Below are 26681 nucleotides of genomic sequence, written 5' to 3' on the forward strand. Positions count from 1 at the left end.
AAAAAAACTTGTTTTGGACTACAACCCGAACAGCTGCATTCTAATCTCGGATACTATTTAGGGCGGACAGTGTGCGAATTGGGACGCAGGCGTGTTTGGTGATAGCGGGAACCTTCAGCAGGCTGCTTAGTGGATGAACAATGAATCGATGCAGTCATGAAAGATGCATAATAATCAAACCTGAAGATTTTCGTATTTTGCTTGAAATATTAATTGAAGTTTATGTTTAGTTTTTTTATTTATCATAAGAGGATTTAGAAGCCACTAACTGAAAAATCACGTTTTTTTTCTTAATGTGTGTTTGTGATTAATGTGTCAGGGAGTGTAGTTGACACAATCAGGACCTTACAGCAAATTCACAATGGCGGATTTTCGGAAAAATGGTTCGGAGCTGGACAGCACATATTAAGAATAAATAATAAAACAAATACAGTTGGAAAACAAACACGTAGCTTCACAAACTCAAAACCAGCTTTCATCAATAATATATTTATTCATTTAATCGACCTACAATAGCAGGATCATCTTTTTAAAAGGTAAGAGCGACCTGCAGTTCAGTTCTGCTTTTTTGTCATTTTATTGCAGGAAAACATCTATGGAAAGAATACCGTCGTATTTAAGCAATACTTTCAATGCATTTTAACACACATGCAAATTTGTTTTACATCTTTTCGAGAGCGTACTATTTCAGCAAGAGAATATATACTTGAGTGAATATTTACTTTATTAGTGTCTGTGCGTGAAAACACACCAACTGCTTTGAAAGAAGTAAACAGTTTTGTGGGAATGTTTCCTGGAGCATAATAATGTTTGGCAGACCATTGATGGACATTGGAGAGTAGGATGCTGCTTAACTCTATTCACGACAGTGCCGAATGAATGTGTACAGGGATCATACTGGGAATTGTTTTATGGGACTCCAACTAAATCTTTAGAGCACTTGCTCCTGTAAGACATTAATGTTAATTAACATAATTCAAAGAAAATCGATCAGGATTTTATAACTCTTACAGCACCACCTGCGAACTGTCAACATTATTTGATACAAGCTGTGTTTTGATAAAAATGGCACGATATCCAATAGGACTGCGAGGATAAAATAAGAATATACAAATCTTATTTAAATTTCGTTTGGATATCTAGTTTTTAGGAATGCTTCCAACTTATGATAGGAATTCTGTATACAATCCTTTAGGATTTGTTGACTAGGGAGCTGACTTAACCCTTGTGCTGACTTAACCCTTGTGTCATTTTAGTTTTTTCCATCATTTTGACACTCTTAATGCAACAGCATCCATTTTTGCCAAAGGTGAATATTGGGGGGAACTTTGATATTTCAACCTCAGTTCCTATAATACACCTATAATACACAAAATAGTGACACTCAGGACCTTCAGGACAAAATGTCTCCATTAAAACTCATTAAATATTTAAATAATATTGCAATGATTGATCCCAGTGCCATTAAAGCATACAATCATGAATATGATTTCACTCCGGAGCCCTGGCTTCAAAATTTCATTTTGTCATATTTTTTATGAGATGACACCATTTTTCTCATGTTTAGCCTATGGAGCAAATACATGCTTTTTTCCTATTTTCTGTTTGCTGTATTATAGAGCATTGCTGGCCAGTTGAATAAAGGATGCATTTTTTTAAATTGTGTGGGCATGTTGGTATGGATGTCAGAGTGTGTTTTGTATGTGTGTGTTGAGAAATGTGTGTGTGTGTGTGTGTGTGTGTGTGTGTGTAAAAAAACAACATTGTCATTGTGTAAACAAACTGACATTTGAAGGGTTCAAATCTTGAAAATGAATGACTATTTGATAGTAATGATCAGCACTTATCCTAGTCCTCTAAGGACCACTGTGTAACTTTTGTAAATTGACGCACAAGGGTTAAGACTTATTTCAATTCCAGTTTCTGCTAATATAACCTTTGTGAACACATGCACAACTCACCTGGTGTCATACATTTTAAAATATTGATTAAGTACATGAAAAATGATTCAGCAAAAGATGTTGAAATAAAAGTATGATTACTCACTTATAAGTAATGAGGTGTTAATATGTGAGTGTATATATTCAAATTAAAGTAGTCTTGACCGCTTGAAGAAACATTTTGCATTACATGATTGTATTATATGAAACCGATTCATAAATTTGAGTCCGACATCTCTTTTGTTGCAGAGTGAGACATGGCAGAGGAGCGCAGACAGAAGCTGTGTTCAGTGATCCTGCCCACTGAATCCATGAAGGCAGTGGCGGAGTCAGTGGGTGTGGGATCTCTGCAGGAGGACAGCTGTCTGGCCCTCAGTGAAGAGGTCAGCTACAGGATCAAAGAGATTACGCAGGTATGAACCACACCAAGAAAAACCCGACATACCAAACCATAGCTGAACACAAATTACAATACATTCATTACATCATATGTGATCAGTACCATCACCTCTTTGGTTTGGTTCTCAGGTTTGTGTTCCAGATACAGATTAAGTGTAGTTGCAGAAAGTAAGGCTCTTATAATGGTGGTTGAGTATGTTCGTAAAATGCTTAAAGCACAGTTAGTGTCTTACCTTGTCTCAGCATCAGACAGCACACCCATGAATCATTCATTGGTTATATTGATTATCGATTAATCGAACAATCATTAAAACGATTATTCAGCGATTATACATTTGCTCTTAACCGACTATTCAGCATGTGCCCAAACTTAAATGTTGTATTAAACGTGCTTACTAACAATAAAGTATGTATGCACTTTAGTAAATTACTCAATAAAGATTAAGTTAGTTCACTTACTGTCTCTGTTGCGGATGTAACCCGATCTCTCATACGGGTGAATATTTGCAAAGCTGTGGGTCCAGACAGCATTCCGGGCCGTGCTCTCCGAGCATGCGTGGATCAACTAGTGGGTGTTTTAACTGACATTTTCAATCTCTCCCTCTCCCTGTCTGTGGTACCTATAAGCCTTAAGACATCCACCATTATGCCCATACCAATACATTCAAAGACAACTTGCTTAAATGACTGGCGTCCGGTTGCCCTAACTCCCATCATCAGCAAGTGCTTTTAAAAGCTTATCCGAGTCCACATCTGCTCTGTGCTGCCTGCCTCACTGGACCCACTACAGCTTATAGAAGCAACCGCTCCACTGATGATGCCATTGCAGTTACAATACACACTGCTCTTTCCCACTTGGAAAAAAGGAACACTTATGTGAGAATGCTGTTTGTGGACTACAGATCAGCATTCAACACCATAGTGCCCTCCAAGCTTGATGTGAAACATCTGGCTAGGGGCTTGAACAGCTTGCTGTGCAGCTGGATCCTGGACTTCCTGTCAAGCAGATGCCAGGTGGTTAGAATTGACAGCAACATCTCCCCATCACAGTCCCTCAACACTGGAGCCTTTCAGGGCTGTGTTTTCAGCCCACTCCTGTATTCCCTGTACACAAATGACTGCGTGGCAACACACAGCTCCAATGCCAACATCAAGTTCGCTGATGATACGATGGTGGTAGGTCTGATCACTGACACTGATGAAACACTATGACACGCTGGTGTCAGGAGTACAACCTCTCCCTCAATGTCAGTAAGACGAAGGAACTTGTAGTGGAGGAAAGACAGAGAACACAGCCCCCATCACCATCAATGGAGCACCGGTGGAGAGGGTCAGCAGCTTCAAGTTCCTCGGTGTCCACATCACATGGTCCGTCCACACTGAGGCCGTTGTGAAGAAGGCTCACCAGCGCCTCCTTTTCATGAGACAGCTGAGGACGTTTGGAATGAACCACCAGATCCTCACACGGTTCTACACCAGCACTGTAGAGAGCATCCTGACTGGCTGCATCACCGCCTGGTACGTCAACAGCAACGCCCACAACCGCAAAGCCTTGCAAAGAGTGTAGCGAACAGCCAGACACATCATTGGTGGTGAGCTTTCCTCCCTCCAGGACATCTATAACAGGGGGTGTGTGAAAAAGCTCTGAGGATCATTAGAGACTCCAGCCACCCGAGCCATTGGCTGCTCTCACTGCTACGATCAAGCAGGCAATATCACAGCATCAGGATCCACACCAGCCTACTTTACGACAGCTTCATCCCTCAAGCAATAAGACTTTTGACCTCTTGATCGCTCACGATACATATATCAGCATCACACTTTATTAGCCTCAGACTGGACTCACATTTTATACATCTCTTAATAAAACATTGGCAACTGACTATCAACCGACAGCCTGAATTTAAATTTTTATTGTATATTGTGTATTCTATATTGTGTGTATTGTGTACTGTACATTGTATATTATTATTTGTATATTGTGTTGTGTGTAATAATGTGTATATTAGATATGTAAATTGTGTTGTGTAAATCTGATGATTATTGTAAATTGGTATATGTCTCGTCACTGTCATGACTTCTATGTTGCTTGGAACGGCACACAAGACTTTCACCCACTGTTGCACTTGTGTATTTGGTTGAGTGACAGTAACGTGAAGTGAAAATCATCTTTTAAAGTTACCTCTAAATGACGTTCACTGAATTAAAGGGGGAAAAAAACGTTTTATTACATTTAATTCAGTAAAGAATTTCACTGCAAAGAACAATCCTACTGTTATCAAGTGTTTTTGTCGTTTTCCATTTAAAATGGTCTAAAAATCCTTAAAACAAGATACATTTACTTGAGAAGCAACATATAAGATACTTAGACTTGCTTTAAGAGGATGTATCGTAAATATAAGTGGATTTTTCACTTTGAGAGTGCAGTAAATACAAAATATATTATTTTCAAGATCTATTCCCTAAAAGCAAGTCTAAATATCTTATATGCTGCTTCTCAAGTAAATGCATCTTGTTTTAAGGATTTTTTGATATTTTAAAATATTTGTATTTTCAATATTATATTCAACATTCTCAGATAAAATAATTTTCTTCTGCAGTATAGCTGCTAAAGTAAATGTACAATTTTACAAAGGAGTTTTAAATATTTATACTGGAAAACAATGAATACTGTATTTTGTTGCAGTGTATAATGGGGCGAAGACTACCCTCTCTCACATTATTGTTCACTTCATTCCATCTTAAATCACAAAAAACGAACTCTCTCTTATTTATAAAACTGCGTATTGCCAATTTTCTTCACGATAAGAAATGCACAGTGACACATATATTATGATTCAATAGGTTGAGAGCCATCATGTTACAATCTAGCTGCAGCAAGTGCACGAGTGTCCCATGGACAGTGTGTTCTTCAGCAGGGTGCAGATTTATGTTATTTACATAATCTGCTTCCGTATTATTTGACACTCGACACGCAAGTTTTGCTCCAGCGGACCAGCAGCTCTGGCACTGGAAGGTGGAAAGGGGTTTGTGTGTGTGGTTGTAAACTAAAGCCTATTGGCTATTTTTTTAAATGGGACAAGTAGTTTGACATGTTCCGCCCCACTTCCTGTTTCAGAAGAAAATACATCAAAACACCAATCTGAACTGCGCACATCAAGGCGCTTCACAGGGACTTGTTAAAATTCTTTTTAACTACATGGCATCCAAAATAAATGTGCTGTTACTGCACAAGATGCTGAAAAAAAAAACGGCAAAAAAAAACAATGGCCAAAGATCCATCTAACACCTGTTTACATAGAAAAAAATTGTGCTCAGTGGGAACGGCCCACTTACACTAACAAAAGAATGTATCTTTTATTGAACCTCTCAAATGTGCAATTGCAGTGATGTGTTATGCTTCTCCAAAAAGCTGATGGTTTTGTTTGTGTTCATGTCACATCTCTTATAGGACGCTCTGAAGTTTATGCACCATGGGAAGAGGCGCAAACTTACTACTAGTGACATCGACAACGCACTTAAACTAAAGAACGTTGAGGTGAGAAAACTGAAATGTTGGTTTCCTGTCCTCCAGCCTCTAACTCACACACACAACATACAGTACAGCTTCTTTTCCTTTTCCGTAGTTTTCTTGAACTGTGTGTATCTGTCTCCTTTAGCCGCTGTATGGCTTCCAGTCTCAAGAGTTTATTCCGTTTCGCTTCGCAAGTGGAGGCGGTAGAGAGTTGCACTTCTATGAAGAAAAGGAAGTGGATCTCAGTGACATCATCAACACACCCCTCCCACGAGTCCCTCTTGATGTATCGCTCAAAGGTGGATAATCAGTATCACATGAATCAAATATTGCAATTTAGAGGCAGTTTTTAGTGACTGACCCATTAAATCCCCATACACACATGCAGCGACTGCTGTCGCTCTAACCTTATTGGTGGACTTCACGTCTGGCCATAACTTTTGAAAATGTTATCACAGATTGCCAGTAAAACTAAGATATCACTCTAATGATAGTGATAGAAGATTCTGCAGTGGAGATTGTTGTTATATAAACTAGTGTTCAGTGCATTAAATCATTCATCTAATTATGAACAATCTATCAATGTATGAAATCTACACATCAAACTCACTCAGACTGCCGACAGCATTATTTTTATTATATCCAGCCTGCCTGCACTTGACTAGGAGGCGGGTGACGTGAGCTCTACTGACACGTCTTCTCCTATTGTTTGACGCTGCCAAAAGTTGCTCTTCATTTGCATAAACGTAATTGTTTCTCAACTTTGTGGCGTCGCCTGCCACACCCACATCTATCGCCAGAGGTCACTGGAAGTCGCTGCATGTTTGTTCAGGCCTTAACGTGTTAATGACAAAAAATTTTAAGCCGTATGGTTCCATCATATCATCAACATGGAAACTAGCTTGTCATTTCTTTGTCTTTCAGCTCACTGGTTAAGTATTGATGGTGTCCAGCCTGCAATACCAGAGAACCCACCGCCCGGTAAAATAGTTTTACTGTCCATTTGTTCACCTGTGTATTTATCTAACCTCTTCCTCCATGGACAGGGAAAAGCTAGGTGTGTTTAGAATGGCATGTAATTAAAAGTTGGGCAAAATCTTCTGCAGTTTTCCAGTGGACTTTTTTAATAATAGGATCAAAAGGGCAGAGGCAATTCATATCAAGCATGATTGGCTATATAAACTTAAGTGTACATTGCCAATGCATTATTAGGTACAGATATCATTTTTATTTGCTGAAATTTTGACACTGGTTCAGATGGCAGTGAGTGTTTTTGGGCAATGCAAAGAGGTTTGCCCATATCCTTCCCACACCTGGCTCACCACTTGCGGTTGAAGTCTCCATTCTCCATTAATGCATTAAACTTCCCATTCTTAATTTAAACATGGTCTTTCTTTTTCTCATTCAGCCCCTAAAGAGCAGCAGAAGGCAGAATCCACAGAGCCCCTCAAAGCTGTCAAACCTGGACAGGAAGAGGAAGGCTCTATCCAGTCCAAGGGTCAGGGTGCAACCTCTGCAGAAGTCAAAGGTCAGTAAATTAGTTGATGTTAAAAGTTGATTTTGACTTTCTAATTCATATTATGCTGTTGATTTTGTAACTTCACTCACATTTCACTCTCATGGTGTTTCAGCAAAGGAGAAGTTCCGGATGAAGCCACGTAGCACACATGAGCTCTCCGTTGAGCAGCAGCTGTACTATAAAGAGATCACCGAAGCCTGTGTGGGCTCCTGTGAAGCCAAAAGAACGGTATGTATGTGTGTGTGTGTGTGTGTGTTGTGAATCCCATTGTGATTTTGTTCCTCATAGTTGCGTTTAAGTGGCTTAAGGGCAGGATTGTGTCACCATATGAAATTCATGAGTTACATCCGTAAAGTAAAACCTTTTTGGTTTCTAATCTAAACTTCTCATTTGTAAAACTTTTCTATCAGTAGATAAAACAAGTTGTGGTCAGATTATCATTGGTACGTTGTGGTTTCAACCATCATTTTGCCACTAACTGGAAAGTGATATTTACTTGCCATAGGGCAAATTTGGAAGTTGACAAGTGTCAGAGTTGAACCCTTATTTTGAGTGTTTATAATTGAGCTTGCTTTAGGCTAATCAATTCCTATTTTTCACTGTGATGTGTATGTGTAAATACTGTATGTGTGTATAATTGTGTCACCAGGAGGCACTGCAGAGCATAGCCACAGACCCAGGACTGTACCAGATGCTCCCGAGGTTCAGCACCTTCATTTCTGAGGGTGTGAGTACATTACTCAGCGAGTTATATCATATAAACACAAATGGCACACTTTTTTGCATTTTATCCTAGTTGGTTTTGTACTAATATTTGTGGTGCAGTCATTTATTGTATGGATTTTTTCATCCAAATGATATACCTGGTTGTGTCAACTATTAGCCAAATAAAAAGAATACTGCATCTAAGACACTTAGCATTTAAAGCTCACCATACATGCATACAGTGGACGAATTGTATGAAATGTTACATTTTACAGAACCCCCCCCCCCAAACATTATGAGCCTGTAATTCTGGTTCTGTTTGCTCTATCTCCCTGCAGAAGTCTTATTTATTTCCACTAGATGGAAGCAAGCAAGCAAATTTGTATCTATCACCTTCCATATCAATATACAGATCTGAAATGGAGGTGGCGCTCTAACGCAACTGAGCTCTCAATTTTGGATAGCATACATGGTTTACACTGTTCCGTCATATATCTCAGGCTCTGAATCTTAACAATGGCTCACCTCAACCGGGTGAGCCTGGTTTCCCCCAAGGTTATTTTTCTCCATTAACTAACATCTGATGGAGTTTTGGGTTCCTTGCCACAGTTGCCTTTTGCCTGTTCACTGGGGCATGATTTTCAGTGATGTTTTTAAATGAACTGCTCAGTGAGGACTCTTAAGACATTTGAGATATTACAGACTAGGGATGGGCGATATGACGATATACATCATGGCGACGATATAAAGTGTCAACCGATAGAGATTTTGCTATATCATGTATGTCGCGATATGTAAATAGCCATATACACAGCGTTGGCTTATCTGTCAGTGGGCGGGGCTTCACGTGATACTGAGATTATTGAAGAAACATGGACGGATTTTTCGGTATTGAAAATGTATCTGCGGCCGCCCAAGCAAATTTAATGACCTTCATCGTGCGTTTGGCACTTTAAAAGTTCTAAATATTCTTCTCATCTGACATTCAAATGCTCCGAAGTGCAGCAGGCTTTCCTATATTTGCATGTGTATCTGTCTGCGTCCCGCAAGACTACAAGGAACACCCACTTCAGGACACGCCCATTACACGTATTATTTCTGGTTATGGTTTAGAGTTATGGATAGGTGTAGGTTTGCTGCTGGACTTCAAATAAAAACAGCAAACACAATGGCTGTGTCTCGTTTGGAAGGCTGTGTCCTACGGAGGTTGCATTTGTCGGCCGCATACATCATCAAGGCTGTCTCGTTTAAAAAAAGCGAGTAGGACACTTCGAATGCAGCCTTCTTTCATGGGAATTTGGAGGATGCATGAGGTGTATCCTTTATGGGAACTCAGAACCCACAATTCTTTGCTTCAACGGAAATGTCTAAAAACAAATTACACCAATTTGCCCGTAAATATGATGTTCAAACGCAAGTTATGTTAATTCCAAAGTTGAAGTACCTCAGTAGATGGGTGCAGAGTATATAATATGTATAATGATATTAATATAAAATTAAAATAAAGTACACCTGTTAAATCTATTTTCTTTTCTCTTTACATCATTATTATTCTCCTAAAATGTACCTTATACATCCCCTTCTAAAGAGACTTTGTTCCCTTTTCACTCAAAGTGCTCCCGCTTGTTAAAGAGTGGCGTGCTGTCATAGCAACCATGTTAGGTTCTGTTTCCATTTGTCCTACAAAGGCCGTCTCATTTAAACTAGGGTTGTTTAAAGGAGGACACTCAGTATACCGCAGTCTTCAAAGGACCTAGCTTGCAGCCTTCCAAATGAGACGCCACCATTGTTTGAATGTGGCATCCAACTGTTCCAAGACTTCAGGATTTCGCTGCTTATTTGGAGGGGGCGTAACTTGTAGTAGTCTTGCAGGACGCAGATAGACCACTCTCGATATGTGTGCCCTAGAGACAGGAGAGCTCTGACCGGGATCACTCGCGCTACTCAATCATTTTTGATCCAGGAAAACCCCAAATGGAGAAAGAAATCTCCACAGAACAGGATGACTCCCAAACAGGTCAAGAAAATGAGAAGTTCAATTCTGTCATTAAAACAGGTGCGACATCTACGGTTCGCACAACGATAATCACTTGTAAAACAAGCAGTCTGTTTCACCACTTCAAAATTAAGCGCGCAGAATATTATGAAAGCCAAAAGATGGACTCCACGTCAATTCGGTCATTTATTTATTTAGCAAGAAGTGATATTTATTTTCTTCAAGAAGAGTTTATTTTCATAGTTTTTTTTACTTATTTTCTTTGTCACATTGCTTTGAGATGATTTTAAATTTCTTGAGCTAAGTTCATAATAATAATAATAATGGTCAACAACACTTGTGGCAAACTGATATATTTAGCATTGTGGTAAGGTTTATTTTTATTTATTTATTATTTTGACATCATTTGTCTTGGTCCAAATAAAGAGGAAGTAGTTTTAATTTGTAAAGTATTTAATTCACTTACTGGAGTTTCAAAAATAGTCATTAAAATATGGTTATTTTAAATATACACTCACCTAAAGGATTATTAGGAACACCATACTAATACTGTGTTTGACCCCCTTTCGCCTTCAGAACTGCCTTAATTCTACGTGGCATTGATTCAGCAAGGTGCTGAAAGCATTCTTTAGTAATGTTGGCCCATATTGATAGGATAGCATCTTGCAGTTGATGGAGATTTGTGGGATGCACATCCAGGGCACGAAGCTCCCGTTCCACCACATCCCAAAGATGCTCTATTGGGTTGAGATCTGGTGACTGTGGGGGCCATTTTAGTACAGTGAACTCATTATCATGTTCAAGAAACCAATTTGAAATGATTCGAGCTTTGTGACATGGTGCATTATCCTGCTGGAAGTAGCCATCAGAGGATGGGTACATGGTGGCCATAAAGGGATGGACATGGTCAGAAACAATGCTCAGGTAGGCCGTGGCATTTAAACGATGCCCAGTTGGCACTAAGGGGCCTAAAGTGTGCCAAGAAAACATCCCCCACACCATTACACCACCACCACCAGCCTGCACAGTGGTAACAAGGCATGATGGGTCCATGTTCTCATTCTGTTTACGCCAAATTCTGACTCTACCATCTGAATGTCTCAACAGAAATCGAGACTCATCAGACCAGGCAACATTTTTCCAATCTTCAACTGTTCAATTTTGGTGAGCTCTTGCAAATCGTAGCCTCTTTTTCCTATTTGTAGTGGAGATGAGTGGTACCCGGTGGGGTCTTCTGCTGTTGTAGCCCATCCGCCTCAAGGTTGTGCGTGTTGTGGCTTCACAAATGCTTTGCTGCATACCTCGGTTGTAACGAGTGGTTATTTCAGGCAAAGTTGCTCTTCTATCAGCTTGAATCAGTCGGCCCATTCTCCTCTGACCTCTAGCATCAACAAGGCATTTTCAGCCCACAGGACTGCCGCATACTGGATGTTTTTCCTTTTCACACCATTCTTTGTAAACCCTAGAAATGGTTGTGCGTGAAAATCCCAGTAACTGAGCAGATTGTGAAATACTCAGACCGGCCCGTCTGGCACCAACAACCATGCCACGCTCAAAATTGCTTAAATCACCTTTCTTTCCCATTCTGACATTCAGTTTGGAGTTCAAGAGATTGTCTTGACCAGGACCACACCCCTAAATGCATTGAAGCAACTGCCATGTGATTGGTTGATTAGATAATTGCATTAATGAGAAATTGAACAGGTGTTCCTAATAATCCTTTAGGTGAGTGTATACCCATTTTTATTGATTTTCCAGAAAACATTTACTGTATCGTGATATAAAATTACTCATATCGTGATGTAATATTTTGGTCATATTGGTCACCCCTATTACAGACATTACAGCATAATGTTCTGCAAAGCTGCTTTGAATTAGTGTGTGTTGTGAAATGCACTAATCAAATAAAAATTATTTTACTTGACAATATTTGCATTATAAGAGTAAGTGTTCTTTCTCTCTCTCTCTCTCTCTCTCTCTCTCTCTCTCTCTCTCTCAGGTGCGTGTAAATGTTGTTCAGAATAATCTGGCTCTGTTGATATACTTGATGAGGATGGTGAAGGCTTTAATGGATAATCCGACTCTATATTTAGAGAAATACGTAAGTAATTCACACATTACATATTATAAATATTTACACAATTATATATAAACATTTTTCACCTTCTCTCTTGCCCTTACAATGAAGTGGTCCATATCACCCCTGTTCCTTTATCTTTATAAATCGATCTAAATTGATTTCTCATGATAGGACCGCTTTAATAGCAACCCTCTTTCTTTTCCCTCTGTCTGGTTATGATAGCTGCATGAGTTGATTCCGGCAGTGGTGACGTGTATTGTCAGTAAGCAGCTGTGCTTGAGGCCTGATGTGGACAATCACTGGGCTCTGCGAGACTTTGCTGCACGTCTAATGGCTCAGAGCTGCAAGACCTTCAGCACCACGACCAATAACATCCAGTCACGAATCACCAAGACCTTCACCAAGGTAGTAGAGAATGACAGTGCACTCAGATATTCAGTCATTGTGTGTGCAAGCCATTATTTTGGCAATTCCTGTGTTAAGTAAATATAAAATGTTAATTACCAGTATATTAAACCATTTGTATGTACAATCAGAAACCGCTTTAAAAAGAGTGCAGACATGCACTTGGCTTTTGGCCCTTTGTAAGAAAAGGTTTGGGCACCTCTGCTCTAGCGAGTGTGTGTGGCACACACTGAGCAGTGGCATTATAACCTTTTTTATTTCACTTTTTTTGTATATTTATATATACTAAGTTTGACAAAGTTATTATTTCCCAAATATTGGCTATAAATGCAGTACGTGTGATTTTCTCTTTGATAACCATATGATTTGATCTGAAGTGTCTATAACATCACATCAGTAATACATTATTTTGGGGTTTTTAAAGTGAAGAAGAGAGGCAATTTGTTCATCTTAAGTTAGTTTTGGCTTGTATGACAAAGTGTGTATGTTTCTTAGACATGACTTTGTCTCTGTGGAAAATAAAGAATCCCTTGATCCCTCTTTTGCAAACAGGAAATATGGCTGGTTGTTACGCACATAGGCAAAAGTACAGGAAGTGCTTGATTGTTGAGTCTCTCTCTCTTGCTCTCTTAGTCATTGTTGGATGAAAAGACACAGTGGACGACTCGTTACGGCTGCATTGCCGGACTTGCTGAACTTGGCCATGATGTGAGTCTCGCAAATGGCAAATTCTCCTTTATTAGGACTGTAACTACTGCGTTGAATATTGCAATGCTTTGACCTCATGCAACATATGCAGTTTGTTCACTTTTTTTCTATGTCTTCAGTTTTTAAGCATTCATGTGTGTTGGTCAGACATGGGGAGTAAACTGTAAATCTGTCCGTTACTTTTCATGCAGGTGATAAAGACACTGATCATCCCGCGGCTGTCATTAGAGGGAGCTCGTATCAAAGCTGTGATGGATGGGCCAGTGCTGTCGAACATTGATAAGATCGGCGCAGATCATGTTCAGAGTCTGTTATTGGTAAGGGTTAGGATTAGGTCGTTTTATACTGATAACAGATTACATTGCAAAGCTATGACCCAGCTGATGGTGCCAATGGTCTCACGTGTTGAGCCATTGACATTACTGTCAGAGACACACATTTTTATCCCTATATTTCTCTTTCTTTCTATGTCTCGGTCTCGTTCTGTGTTTAGAAACACTGTGCCAGTGTTATTGCAAAAACTAGACCGGTCCCAGATGTGGTGGATCAATATAAAACAGATTACGGTTATCTGGGTCCCATGCTGTGTTCACATGTGGTGAAGGCCCGTGCACAGGCCGCCTTCCAGGCCCAAACGGTCAACAGAACAACACTCACCATCACACAGGTGTGTACATTTGTTAAACGTCATCCGTAGAGCTGATTTGAATCATGAGCTGAAAGTTTACCTGATTGATGAAGTCATTTGTTTTGCAATGATCACTCAAGTGTCTCTCTCTGCAGCCACGTCCAACTCTGTCAATGTCTCAAAGTGGCTTGGCAGCATCCAGCGGTTCCCGCACACCCAGCATCATTAAAGTGCCCAGTTCTCTCACCCTCATGTCCACTCGCCCTGGAACACCCACCCAGCCATCACCTCCAGCAACCAAGTATATTGTCATGGCAACAAGTGCGGGGACTGCCTCCACACAACAGGTAAAGGAGCTTGACGTGATCCATTGATAGTTATGTTGTTGTATTTAGTAGAGCTGCACGATTATGACAAAAATCATTTCGAGGATTATTTCCCATGCTATTGTAATTGCGATTCAATTCGTTGAATAGAATTTACACTAAAGTACTTATTTTGGGTGGATCAACTGAATGCAAAATGGTCAACTTCACTTTGGCCCTCATAGCAGCATAAAAAACAAAGCTGTTACTCAAAACTGTAATTGGATTTTGACGCAACATGAGTAGACCAACATGGACTGCTTTAATTGTTACATTTCAGGATAAGTTTGTTGTGGTAGCTGTAATCTTGATTATTTATTCAAATAATTGTGCAGCCCTAGTATTTAGCTCACATTTTCATTATTTATGCCATTTCTTGATCTTTAGAAGTTTCCGACCAATATGGGTTTTGGCCGATATATAAATAAAATATAAAGAAATATAAACATTTTCAAATTGAATGTTTATTTTACAAACTATTTACTCAGAATTCACTCACATTCTTTAAAACACAAAGTGCATTCTAAACAACTTCAATTATCACTAGTAACTAAATGGGGGCAATTATGGACTAATGCAGATAAATTGGAAATGCCTAATAGAGGCCAATTAATAACCCAGGCTGATATATCAAAAACTACAATTTTAATTTTTATATAACAGCAATATATTTGGCAGTTATATATTTATATATTACTTTAATGATGTTTAAATGTTACCGCACTGCACATAGCTGTACATATCTATATGGTTCATACAGATTATCCATATTTACTGTTTTCTTACTATATATTCTGCTAATACACTGCATATATCTACATTATTCTGCTACTATTTCAAATGTCACTGCTACTACATTGCACATGTACATGTTGTTCATACACTGCTCATATTACATAGCCATATTTATTCTGCACTATAACACTGCAATATATTTCTGTACCTGCCTATGCACCACCTGTCTATACTTGATTATCACATTGCACTTTTCTGCTTTTTTGCACTTCTGGTTGGACGCTAACTGCATTTCATTGTCTTTGTACTTGTACTCTGCACAATGACAATAAAGTTGAATCTAATCTAATCTAATCTAATCTAATCTAAATGTTCTATACGTTCATCAATAATAGATGTACATTTTTTTTGTCAAAATTGAGTTATGACCGAAAGCGGGTATCTTAGACTATTATCTGACTATGCTCGTATTGAGAGAAAAACTGAAATACTGACGTAATTACTGCGTTTTGGCTTTGCAGAGCAGTACAAGTCGCTACTGTGTCTGCGTATAACAATATTAAACCCATAACTAGATGTGCCTGGAATAGAATACTATGAAATGTATTTGGTTCGTTCACATACAACGTGAATCGAGTGTTTTGCGTGGCGCGATTACATACAAAGTCAATGCAAAGACGCGAATAGATGCAAATTCACGGTGGGCAGCGCGAATGAAGCGAATGGCGCGAAAACGCTTCATTCGCGTGAGTACATTTTTCAACTCGAGCGAGAAATTCGCATGACGCGTTGTCGAGAAAGCCTATCAGCTTTGAGATTTTCCGGAACTTTACCTCACATTCTAGAGTCTTGTGAACAGTTTTCAGTCGGTTTGAATTCGTTTAAATAATGCATTTAAATGATGTGTTGCATAGAGCAAAGCCAAAATACAACGCATGTGGATGAAGGGTCGCACAAGGTAACCATAATTTAAATCCTACATATAATACAGGGAAAAATATTTTAGGAGAACAGTTACTGTACAGAGTCCTTTATACTTATGAAGACGTAACAGCATGAAGTTAACCCTTGAATTATGTTTTTGTTTTTCTTTACTTTAATTTGTAATTGAGTGGTTTAAATTGTCCTGCTGCTTCCAAACTAATGATGAACAGGATTTATATATATACTACATTTACATGTATTGTAATATTTATATTTTTTTGGATACAATATATATATTTTTTTTACAAATAAATGTAAATAAAATACAGGACATATATATATATATATATTATATAATCCAATTAATCAAATAAATATTGCAGATTAATCGATTATCAAAATAATCATTAATTGCAGCCTTCATAACAAGTGTCTGTTTGGGACTTGAGTCATTTTAATCTCAAATCTGTAATGTGTCATTATTGTGGATGTACTTTCTCCCTCCAGGTTATCACTCTCAGTTCTTCCCAGTCTGGATCTCCCATCACTAGTACAGTCCCCAGCACTCCCACCTCATTACAGCCACTAGTCAAACTGGAGTCTGGAAACACAGGAGCTGTGGGCGGATCACGTCCTATGCAGAAATACATTGTGGTGTCTTTACCTTCATGCTCTTCCTCACTGGAGAGCAAGAGCTCAGGCGTTCTCCCCTCCTCTACCTCACCCATCAGCATGGAGTCTACTGTGAAGCTGGAACGCTCCGAATCATTGACCACAAGCTTACAATCGCCACACTGACACACTGACACACACACACTTTATACAGAAATTAATTATCATACACATGAATTGACACTGTATATACAATGTATACTTTCCAACATTAACACTCAATCATGTATACACATAAATATATCTGCATTCAGTATATACATGCACACACACAAAGTTGCCAATGTGGCTGCAAGGACAGAAGATCTAACAGTGGCTACCATACACACACATCGCAACTTTGCAGAAAATGACAGGATGGAAGTTGATTGTGGCTAGTGATAAAATATTGCTGTTAGTGTGTGTAAAGAAATGTCAGGACTTGTAGGTTCTGTGTTCGAGCACAGGGCTTTAGCGATCTTTCAATAATAAATATAAGGAAGTTATTCTTGTATTTATAATAGGTGCTAAAGAGGACTGGAGTGATTAATCTGGATTTTGTGGATAGAAAAGAAAAAGACTGGGTGTTATGCCTCCATCCCTGTCTAATATACACATGTATAATTATGCACATACAGTATGTGGGCTTGTTGACAGATAACTGGGCATTTATAGGGTTTAACAAAAATGTAATTGATTTACTATTTCATGTTAATTTTTATCTTCTGTAATAAAGATACTTTTTAAATGTGGTTGTCATTTTGTGGTTCCCTTATGAAAGTTTGCCATATTTCCGATACAGAAAGCTACTATAGTGGATTTTGTTTTCAAATTCCACATGTTTTAATGATGTAAAAGGAATAGTTCAGCCAAAAATGAAAATTCTCTCATCATTTACTCACCCTCATCCCATCCCAGATGTGCAAGACCTTTTTTCTACTGCAGAAGCAAACAAATATTTTTAGAAGAATATTTAATCTTTGCCAGTCCATACAATGCAAGTGAATGTGAACAGAACTTTGGAGCTCCATAAAGCACATGCAGCATAAAAGTAATCCATTTGACTAGTGGTTTAATCCATGTCTTCTTAAGAGATTTGATAGGTGTGTGTGAGAAACAGATCAATATTTAAAGGAATTTTCTGGGTTCAATACAAATTAAGCTCAATTGACAGCATTTGTGGCATAATGTTGATTACCACAAAAATATATATATTTTTTGCAATAGATTCTTCTCGGGCCTGGGTAGCTCAGGGATTATTGACACTGACTACAACCCCTGGAGTCACGATTTCGAATCTAGGGTGTGCTGAGTGACTCCAGCCAGGTCTCCTAAGCAACCAAATTGGCCCGGTTGCTAGGGAGGGTAGAGTCACATGGGGTAACCTCCTCGTGGTCACGATTAGTGGTTCTTGCTCTCAATGGGGCACGTGGTAAATTGTGTGTGGATTGCAGGGGGGTTGCATGAGCCTCCACATGCTGTGAGTGTCTGTGGTGTCATGCACAATGAGCCACATGATAAGATGCGAGGATTGATGGTCTCAGAAACAGAGGCAACTGCGACTTGTCCTCCGCCACCCGGATTGAGGTGAGTAACTGCGCCACCACGAGGACATAGTGAGTAGTGGGAATTGGGCATTCCAAATTGGGAGAAAAGAGGATAAAAAAATTCAAATAAATATAGATGGAGAATTTTGAATTAATTGAATTTTTTTCCCTGCCCAGTGGCAATATGCGTGATGAATGTGAATATAAAACAAGACAAAAAAAGAAATATAGGTGAGTAAAGTGCTTAAGAGAGCTGCTTGATTGTGCTGATTTATAGTAAAATATATATATATATTTAAATATTGAGCTGTTTCTCACCCACACCTATCATATCACTTCTTAAGATATGGATTAATTTGATGTGCTTTTTTGAGCTTCAAATTTCCCGCCACCATTCACTTGCATTGTATGGACCTATAGAGCTGAAATATTCTGCTAAAATCTTTGTTTGTGTTCATCAGAAGAAAGAAAGTCAAACACATGGGATGACACGAGGGTGAGTAATTTTTGGGTGAACTATCCCTTTAATAGCAGATGTAGGGTCATAGTAACCCCAGGTAAAACCATAGACTGCTTCTCATAATCATCGCAATAGCAACGTGTTTCACTGTATGGAATTTGTTAAGGAAAAATAACAGCCTAAAAACATTTAGCAACTAATAAAAGTAGCGTAGTGTTCACTCACATATATAAGTAGCATGAATGTACATTTCACCAAAATACCGTAGTTTCCACAATTAGTGTTGCTATAGTAAACTATGGTTATTTATTGAGATATTTATGGTAATATATAAATATTAAAACCACAAATGTGACAATAAAATACACATCATTTGTTTTTGTATGTCACTTGAACATGTAAACTGCATGGCCACATCCATGTAACCGGGTGAATGTTTCAGGACCCTTCAGAAGAGATGTCACATGAACTCAAAACGTCCCTCCCCCGCTCGGACGCGAACGATGCAGGCGGGGTGTAGACGTTTGCCAGGCCAGAGTTTCCGTATGTTCACGTCTGTCTAGATTATAAAAACGCTCAACGAAAAGGGAGTCTTTCTAACTTCGGTAAGTTGTTTGAGTTATTTTGTTTGCTGTTGTTTTCTGCCAAAATAAACTGCTGGAACTGCTTCGGGATGAGAGAAATTAAAGAAGGTAGGGATTTAAAAGCTGTACGTTGTTATGAAACACACAGTTTCGTAGCTTCGTGAAATTGTATAGTTGATTTTAACGTGTTCACAAAAAATGCCTCCAATTACACTCAGTTTGACGGAAGTGCACGTGCTGTCCGATTAATCGGAGAAAATGTTTGTAGCACTGTCAGTCAGTCACCTGTTGCATACTTGTTGCATACTTGTTGCATACTTGTTGCATACTTGTTGCATACTTGTTGCATACTTGTTGCATACTTGTTGCATACTTGGTTTGGTGGTTTTTAGCTCACCTGACCTAACAAGCCTTTTCGATATGTATTCAGAAGTTGACCAAGGCTGAAAGTACAACCCAAAATGCTACTTTGAAGTAGAAATAGTTCTGTCAACTTCTGTGTTGTTGTTGTTGTTGTTGTTTATATACATAATTTGTTTTGTGTGCTCACAGTGCTGACTCTAGAAGTTCTAGAAATCTTATTGCACAATGTTGACTCGTGACTAATACAAGACTTTCTTTCTTCTGCTGAACACAAACTAAGATTTTAGAAGAATATTTCAGCTCTGAACGTCCTCACAATGTAAGTGAATAGTGGTGAGAACTTTGAAGCTAAAAAAAGCGTATAAAGACAGCATAAAGTAATCCATACAACTCCATTGGTTTAATCCATGTCTTCAGAAGAGCTCCTACATTACTATAAATCTCCACTTTCAAACAGCCCTCCTAAAGCTGCAGTCTTGCATACCTTCGCACAGCAAAATTTCACGGGTCTGCAACAATGCTTGGGTACTGTAGGTGGCACGTGTCAAATTAACTTCCACATGAATGGCCGCACCCAGGGTTTCCCAGCAGAACATTGCCCAGAACATCACACTCCCTCCACTGGCTTGTCGTCATCCCACAGTACATCCTGGTGCCATCACTTCCCCAGGTAAACAGAGCGCATTTACATGGCCGTCCACTTGATGTCCAAGGTCCAGTTCTCGCACTCGTGTGCCCATTGTAGGAGCTTTCGATGGACAGGGGTCATCATGGGCACTCTGACTGGTCTGCTGCTACCGCAGCAGGTGTTGTGTGACACATTTCTCCCATAAACATCATTAACCTTTTCTGTGATTCATGCCACAGTAGACCGTCTTTCAGTTTGGCCAGACGGGATAGCTTTATTTTTACCGATTCGCCGCCTTCATGCATATCGCCACCTACTGGGCAGGAAGGAGAATTTATAGTAAAACAGGACTTGAGTATTGATCTTTTTTTCTCCCACACCTGTCATCGCATCTGAAGACATGGATTAAACCACTAAAAGTAATCATATGGATTACTTTTCTGCTGCCTTTTTGAGCTTCAAAGCTTTGGTCTCTGTTGACTTGAATTGTATGGACCTACAGAGCTGAAATAATTTTTTTTGGGAAATCTCCCTTTAAAGTAATATTCCAGGTTCAATACAAATTTAGCTTAACTGACAGCATTTTTGACAATGCTAATTACCACAAAAATAAATGGACTCTTCCCTCCTTTTCTTAAAAAAAAAAAAAAAAGCAAAAATCAAGGTTACAGTGGAACCAATGGAAGTGAATGGGGCCCATTTTTGAAGGGGTTTAAAGGCAGAAATGTGAAGCTTATAATTATATGAAAACATTAATTTTAATAAAACAAACAAATATAATTATAATAAAACATTACATTAATTATTCTGTTAAAGCTTAAGTTTAAAAAGGTTAACTTTTCCAGTGTTAAAATACTTTTCCCTTATTTTATATGCAGAGACATCTATAAATAAGCCATTCATAGGTTGATTTTCTTGAAAACGGTTAACACTGTGTCTCTGTGTCGCTATGAAAATTCCTGTTTTTTGTTTTGTTTTTTGTGTTTTTGTGCAACCGGTCTCAAGAGAGACAATAACATTAACTCAACCGATGGTGTGAGTTGGGGGCGGGACTATCTGTTTGTTTGATCAGCGGCAGAAGAGCGGCATTTTCAGAAAGCTGTTTTGAAAACCATGTTTATTTTCACAATTCCGTTTGGTGGTGCAGAAATGACATACTTCAGCTTTAAAATTTGTGTATTATTTGAGCTGTAATGTTAAAATCACTGGACTCACTGGAAGCTCCATTTTTACTTGTTTTATAAAGAGAAGGAAGGACAAGCGGAAATACATTTTTGTGGTAATCAATAATATGCCACAAATGCTGTCGATTGAGCTTAACTTGTACTGAAACTGCAAATTTCCTTCTTTAATTCTGTCTGTCTGTCGTCTTTTATGACATGATTTCACATTTTATTTATTCAAAAACCTGTTAAAACTTGTTTCTCTCTGTCAATGGAGATAATAAATGAACAGTTATTTTTATGTGCCAGCTGGGTATCAGTAAATTCAGATGAAAGGGGTTTCTCATAAAAAGGCTTGTAGAAAAATATGTCCCATGGCATTACAATGATGTTTTGGTACTACCATTGTATTCCAACAATACTTTTTTGAAAGGGAGTGCTTTTAAATGATGTAGCATAATACCAGTGAAAATGCATTGAGCTACACAATTGTTAAAAATAATATCACACTGTTATTCTTTCTCTCTCTGATCAGGTCAGAGTGAAAAAAAGAGGATGGAAGACCGGAATTTACTTCAGAATATTCGTAAACCACCCAAACTCAGCACACCTGTTCTAAGTAAACACAGTTACTCTGCTTTTCTGTTCCAAGAGTGTAATATGACCAGATAGCACAAGTACATCTCTGAGATGCCTGTTTTAGATCTTTTCATCTGGAAAACTTCACAATCTAATTAACAACTGCTAAACATCTTTAAAAGATCAGATTTACAAACATAAATGTCTCAAAGACATCTGCTGAATGTCTTATTGAAATCCCAGAGGAAACATGAGCAAACAGTCTTAAAAATGTCTTCCAGATGTAAACACACACTTCAAATAGACATCTGGATGATGTTGCCTGCCTGTGCAATCGGGGTGGTTGATTATATCACGTTATTAATGATGCTTTGACAGTCTAGAACTTTATTCATAATAATCTGATGTTAATTAGAGATATAACAGTTTTTATGCCATGAGCTCTATGTTGTAAGATGTACACATACCTACAACAGTGGTTTTCAAACTACTAGGTCGTGACCCAAAAGTTGGTTGCAGGTCTGCTCTGAAAGGGTTGTGGACAATGGGGAAAAAACAGTGCTTAATGTTAAATAATAATGTCAATAATAAAATGTTTCGAATTCATAACCTTTTCTTCTGTTGCTGACGTTAAAGGCTGTAATAGAATTTTCCCAAGTTAGGCAAATACCGTGATGAACAGGTCAAAACCGAAACCACAAAATATACCAGGCAAAAGACACTATGACCTAGTCATATTTATGGGTGACATTTGGTGCTGTGTTCGGGTCGACACCTGAAGTCAAATTTAAAATCTCAGTTCTGAAACAAACAATGCATGTATCCGGGTACAATGTGGGCAAATGTTTGCCCTAGAGTTCATGGGATTATGATTATAAACTGTATTATACGTCTTCAATGAGGACATCCGGTAAGAAATACACAGGAAATAATCTACTTTTATTTTCTCTGCCTCTAACCAATGTTTCACAGTAATCTCCAAACTCATTGTGATCGCCCTGCCCATCGCTCAGATATCAATTGGTATGTTTGCTTTAAATATTGTTCCAGAATTTGTTACGCCACTTCTGTTTGGGCAGATAAACAAACCCAGATTTGAGTATTATCTCCATCTGCTTCACAGGTGCAATATATCGGAATGACTGTAAAAAGCAGCCCTATATTCCCATTTATCTGCTGGTGTCCGGTGTGTTTGCGCTGGTGTTGGGCATGCTGTCTTGCCTTCCATGCTCTCAGGAGCCAGAAGAAGGAACTCAAACTCCTCTGAGCAGTCTTTGCACTGCCTGGAACTCACTGGTGTCGCTCTTCCTCTTCTGCTGGTTCATCGCTGGTAAGACATCAGAGTGTGAGCAATAACGCTAGAATGTGTTACCAACTTTCAAACGATGTAGGGTTGCTACAGCTCAAGGTTTGGACTGGTACAGATGTACACGTCCTCTTTTCTATTTACTAATTCTTATTGTTTGATGAACTATCCACAGAATTTCCTAATTGGCTTCATTTCAATTCATGAGATGTAATTGAATTGGCCACACCCCATAGGATGTTGAATTGGACTTTTAATTGGAATTCTAGGAAGTGAAACCCAATAGAACAGTGCCCGTCCACTTTTTCCAACCATCTGGGTTCCGGAAGTATTTTTCCAATTCATTTTTTTTTACGTAGGCTTTTCATAAAATCCTCCATAAAAGAGTTTTAAGTCACGAACCAAAGCAACCAGCTCTGAGGTAAATCACAACTTACAACTTTGTTTAGAGGCAATAAATTATGTGAGAATCTGATAAAGTTAACCATGGTATGAACTACAATCCCAATAAAGCATTGTGAAATATATCATAAAAAAATTAAAAGAATATATAAAACTATTGATTTTAGGTTGTTGATGATAAGTATAGAAACAATATATTTTACATTTATTGCTAAATATTCTGATACAGTATGTACAATTATACAGTAGAAGTAGTTTAAGAGTGAAGGGAGATATTCGCAGTGCGTAATTGAAATTGGCGGTCGCTCCTGGGCTCGTATCGTGGGCCATGTTGGAGCAGTTCTCGGATGAGTGAAGATAACTCTGCTGAATCATGGGTAATGTAGGAATTCTGCTACAAAACAAGATTTTTAAACTATGAAGTTCAAATAATACAGACTGATGGCTTTAACAATCGATTTATTCCATCGATGAACAACCTCTGAGCTCACGGTGGGTCTGTCTTTTAAAGGCTTTTTTAGTTATCATTGAAAATCTATTAGTCTATGCAAAAAATTAATGGAATTTTAGTTCAGGAATGAGAGACTATTGCAATTCAAAGAAATTCAACACCGTCACACAACACAATGTCATTAGTCCAACACAAAAATACTTTATTTTTACTAATAAGTAGGGTACAACAGGGGTAAAAGGCTCCTTTTTGGTTTTATTTTCTCCCAAATTTTCCTGATCCATGAGATCTTTGCGTGTGGTGTCTAAGGATGTATTATGAGGCAGTTTGAGCTCTTTTTTTAATCCTCTTTTCTCCCAAATTGGAATGCCGAATTCCCACTACTTAGTAGGACCTCATGGTGGCGCGGTTACTCACCTCAATCCCAGTTGCCTCCGCTTCTGAGACAGTCAATCCCCGCATCACGTGGCTCCTTGTGCATGACACTGCGCAGACTCAACCCTCCCTAGCAACCGGCCAATTTGGTTGCTTAGGAGACCTGGCTGGAATCACTCAGCACACCCTGGATTCGAACTCATGACTCTAGGGGTGGTAGTCGGTGTCAGTGCTCACTGAGCTACCCAGGCTCATTTTTAATATTTATCTTAAATGTTGCAAATTTATGTAGCTAACCAAAATTTTATAAAATTTAAATTTAATTTTAAGTTAAAGTAACTATAAGAAGTTTTCATAAACTCTGTCAGCTTAAAAGTCCTATGACAATTTCTTCCTTTTACATAGTTTTAAACTGTTACACATAAACATTAAGTGTTAACATGTGTGTTCACACTTGGCAGGTTTGGTTCGATTAAAACGAACTCTGTTAAAGCGATTGCTCTGTTAGTGCGGTTCATTTGAACAAGTGTGGTGCACACCAATTAAGTGAACCGAGACCCCTTGAATAGTGAGTCTCGGTCCTGCTTCTAAACAAACTCTGTTGCGGTTCGACTGATATATGAACGCAGCATGGACCAAAGACTTTAAACGGACCAATAACAGGATGTGATGTCACAAGATGCTACCCTAAAAATCATATGATTTGATAACATAGAGCGGTAAGAGTGGTGTACGCAAAACAAAATGAGCAAAGGGCAAACATGGAGCAATAAGGAGGTAAAGTACCTTATTAACATTTGGTCTGACGAGCATATTTCCAGTAAACTGGAGAAAAATGCACAAAAATGCTTCAAAATATTCAGTGGGTCCATTGAGCCAAGCAGCCAGCATCGTTTTGGATGTTTGGCAAAATATATGTCATAAAAGCTGTCCAATCAGGTTGTGACCTTATGTATCCTTATGCCTTTTGTTTTGTATCTTTCGGTTTGGTGTTAAAAATGCCAGCGTGAACGCCAAGCGAACCTGGACTAAATGGATCATTTTCTTTTTTGGTCCGGACCAAGAGAACTGAACTACAAGTGTGAACACACCCTTATGTTATACTGACAAATCAAATTTATTAAAAACTAAATGTAAATTTCATTACATTTGAATTAAAAATGCTAATCTAAATCCTGTTTGCTACCTCAGTTCAAGTTCAGTTCCAATTCTGGAATTAAATTGGCATTCAGTTCTGAATGGTACACAACCTGCATGCAACACTTACCAAATTTCAATAAAATCGTCTTTGGTAATTACAAATAAAATGACTTGTTAGCCATTTTCTATGACTTTTTATTTGTATTTATAATTTATTTTATTGTAAAATATACCGTATATTTTCTCAAGTCACACACCATTGGCTGGTGCGACGAAGTTAATTTTGGGCTCCTGTTTGTGTATAACAATAAATATATTTGGAAGAGTTAACATTTTTAAAATCAACACAGAGTAACTCATGACAAATTCATTTGAATATAGATATAGTTTTCTAGAACACTCACACTCTGTACTCCTCTCTCCCTCTACAGGTAACGTGTGGATCTACTCCATTTATCAGCCTGATTATAGCCCTAGCTCAGAAAAGTATTGCAATAAGACGCTGTATCTGTTTGCTTTCTGGACCACCACACTGGTCTATATCCTGCTGGGCATCATCTTCTTAGGAGGTTGCTGTATGTTATTCTGCTTGTGTTTGTTTGGAAGTCAGGGATTAAGTAGAAACGTGGATGATGATGTGTGAGTGACAAACAGTCAACACTGATGTTACAAAGTTTATTCTTCTGTGCACTTAAGCAGTTTCAGGGCTGCTAAGTTTTTTGCTCTGGCACTAATTAGATTTACTGGCACTTCTTGGGTCAAATATGAGCTTTTGCACTTTTGATTATAGGCCATTGGCAGTGATGTAACTTAAGGTCCTGTTTATGCATCGACGGGTGAAAACTCTTAATTGCATGTACTGGATTTTGCACATGTTGTTAAATGCTCATTAAAGAAGAAAACATTTACAAAATCATATAAAAGATCATGTTACCCATTATTCAGTTTGTTCATTTGGTCAAATTGTTTTTGTATAATCACCGCTTACTGTAACTGTAAAACTCTGTTTTCCTAGCCAACAAATTTCATAGATGTACTAGTTTCATGTCTTTTTATATTATTCCTTGTACTTCACACACAATAAAATAATTCCAACTCAAAACAAGAATTGTTT

The 26681-nt window shown here is 38.4% G+C and overlaps 2 protein-coding genes across 2 annotated transcripts; both read left to right on the plus strand.

The window, feature by feature from the left end:
• The first annotated feature begins 370 nt into the window (after positions 1-370).
• On the plus strand, positions 371-17238 carry LOC127629349 (transcription initiation factor TFIID subunit 6-like). Its single transcript, XM_052106495.1, has 15 exons — positions 371-536; positions 2190-2353; positions 5791-5877; positions 5999-6152; positions 6778-6834; positions 7262-7381; positions 7485-7600; positions 8022-8099; positions 12073-12174; positions 12376-12558; positions 13192-13266; positions 13458-13583; positions 13760-13933; positions 14050-14241; positions 16426-17238. The coding sequence occupies exons 2-15, from the start codon at positions 2198-2200 to the stop codon at positions 16714-16716; spliced, it is 1911 nt and encodes a 636-aa protein (XP_051962455.1). The 5' UTR covers positions 371-536; positions 2190-2197; the 3' UTR covers positions 16717-17238.
• A 1821-nt stretch (positions 17239-19059) lies between these two features.
• LOC127620601 (transmembrane protein 272-like) lies at positions 19060-26664 on the plus strand. The gene is made up of 5 exons (XM_052093772.1): positions 19060-19181; positions 21850-21933; positions 22866-22916; positions 23017-23223; positions 25999-26664. Exons 2-5 carry the CDS (start codon positions 21870-21872, stop codon positions 26208-26210), a joined length of 534 nt encoding a protein of 177 aa, XP_051949732.1. The 5' UTR covers positions 19060-19181; positions 21850-21869; the 3' UTR covers positions 26211-26664.
• Positions 26665-26681: the final 17 nt, after the last annotated feature.

The sequence above is a fragment of the Xyrauchen texanus genome, chromosome 3 (genome assembly GCF_025860055.1).
Source record: "Xyrauchen texanus isolate HMW12.3.18 chromosome 3, RBS_HiC_50CHRs, whole genome shotgun sequence".
NCBI lineage: Eukaryota > Metazoa > Chordata > Actinopteri > Cypriniformes > Catostomidae > Xyrauchen > Xyrauchen texanus.

What these genes read in the sequence shown, in the direction of transcription:
- LOC127629349 (XM_052106495.1), top strand. Translation starts at nt 2,198, where the DNA reads ATGGCAGAGGAGCGCAGACAGAAGCTGTGTTCAGTGATCCTGCCCACT. An exon ending in CCTGTGAAGCCAAAAGAACG is followed by an intron (nt 7,601 to 8,021) that starts GTATGTATGTGT and finishes TTGTGTCACCAG; the next exon opens with GAGGCACTGCAGAGCATAGC. An exon ending in GGACTGCCTCCACACAACAG is followed by an intron (nt 14,242 to 16,425) that starts GTAAAGGAGCTT and finishes TTCTCCCTCCAG; the next exon opens with GTTATCACTCTCAGTTCTTC.
- LOC127620601 (XM_052093772.1), top strand. Translation starts at nt 21,870, where the DNA reads ATGGAAGACCGGAATTTACTTCAGAATATTCGTAAACCACCCAAACTC. An exon ending in ACTCAGCACACCTGTTCTAA is followed by an intron (nt 21,934 to 22,865) that starts GTAAACACAGTT and finishes AATGTTTCACAG; the next exon opens with TAATCTCCAAACTCATTGTG. An exon ending in CTTCTGCTGGTTCATCGCTG is followed by an intron (nt 23,224 to 25,998) that starts GTAAGACATCAG and finishes CTCCCTCTACAG; the next exon opens with GTAACGTGTGGATCTACTCC.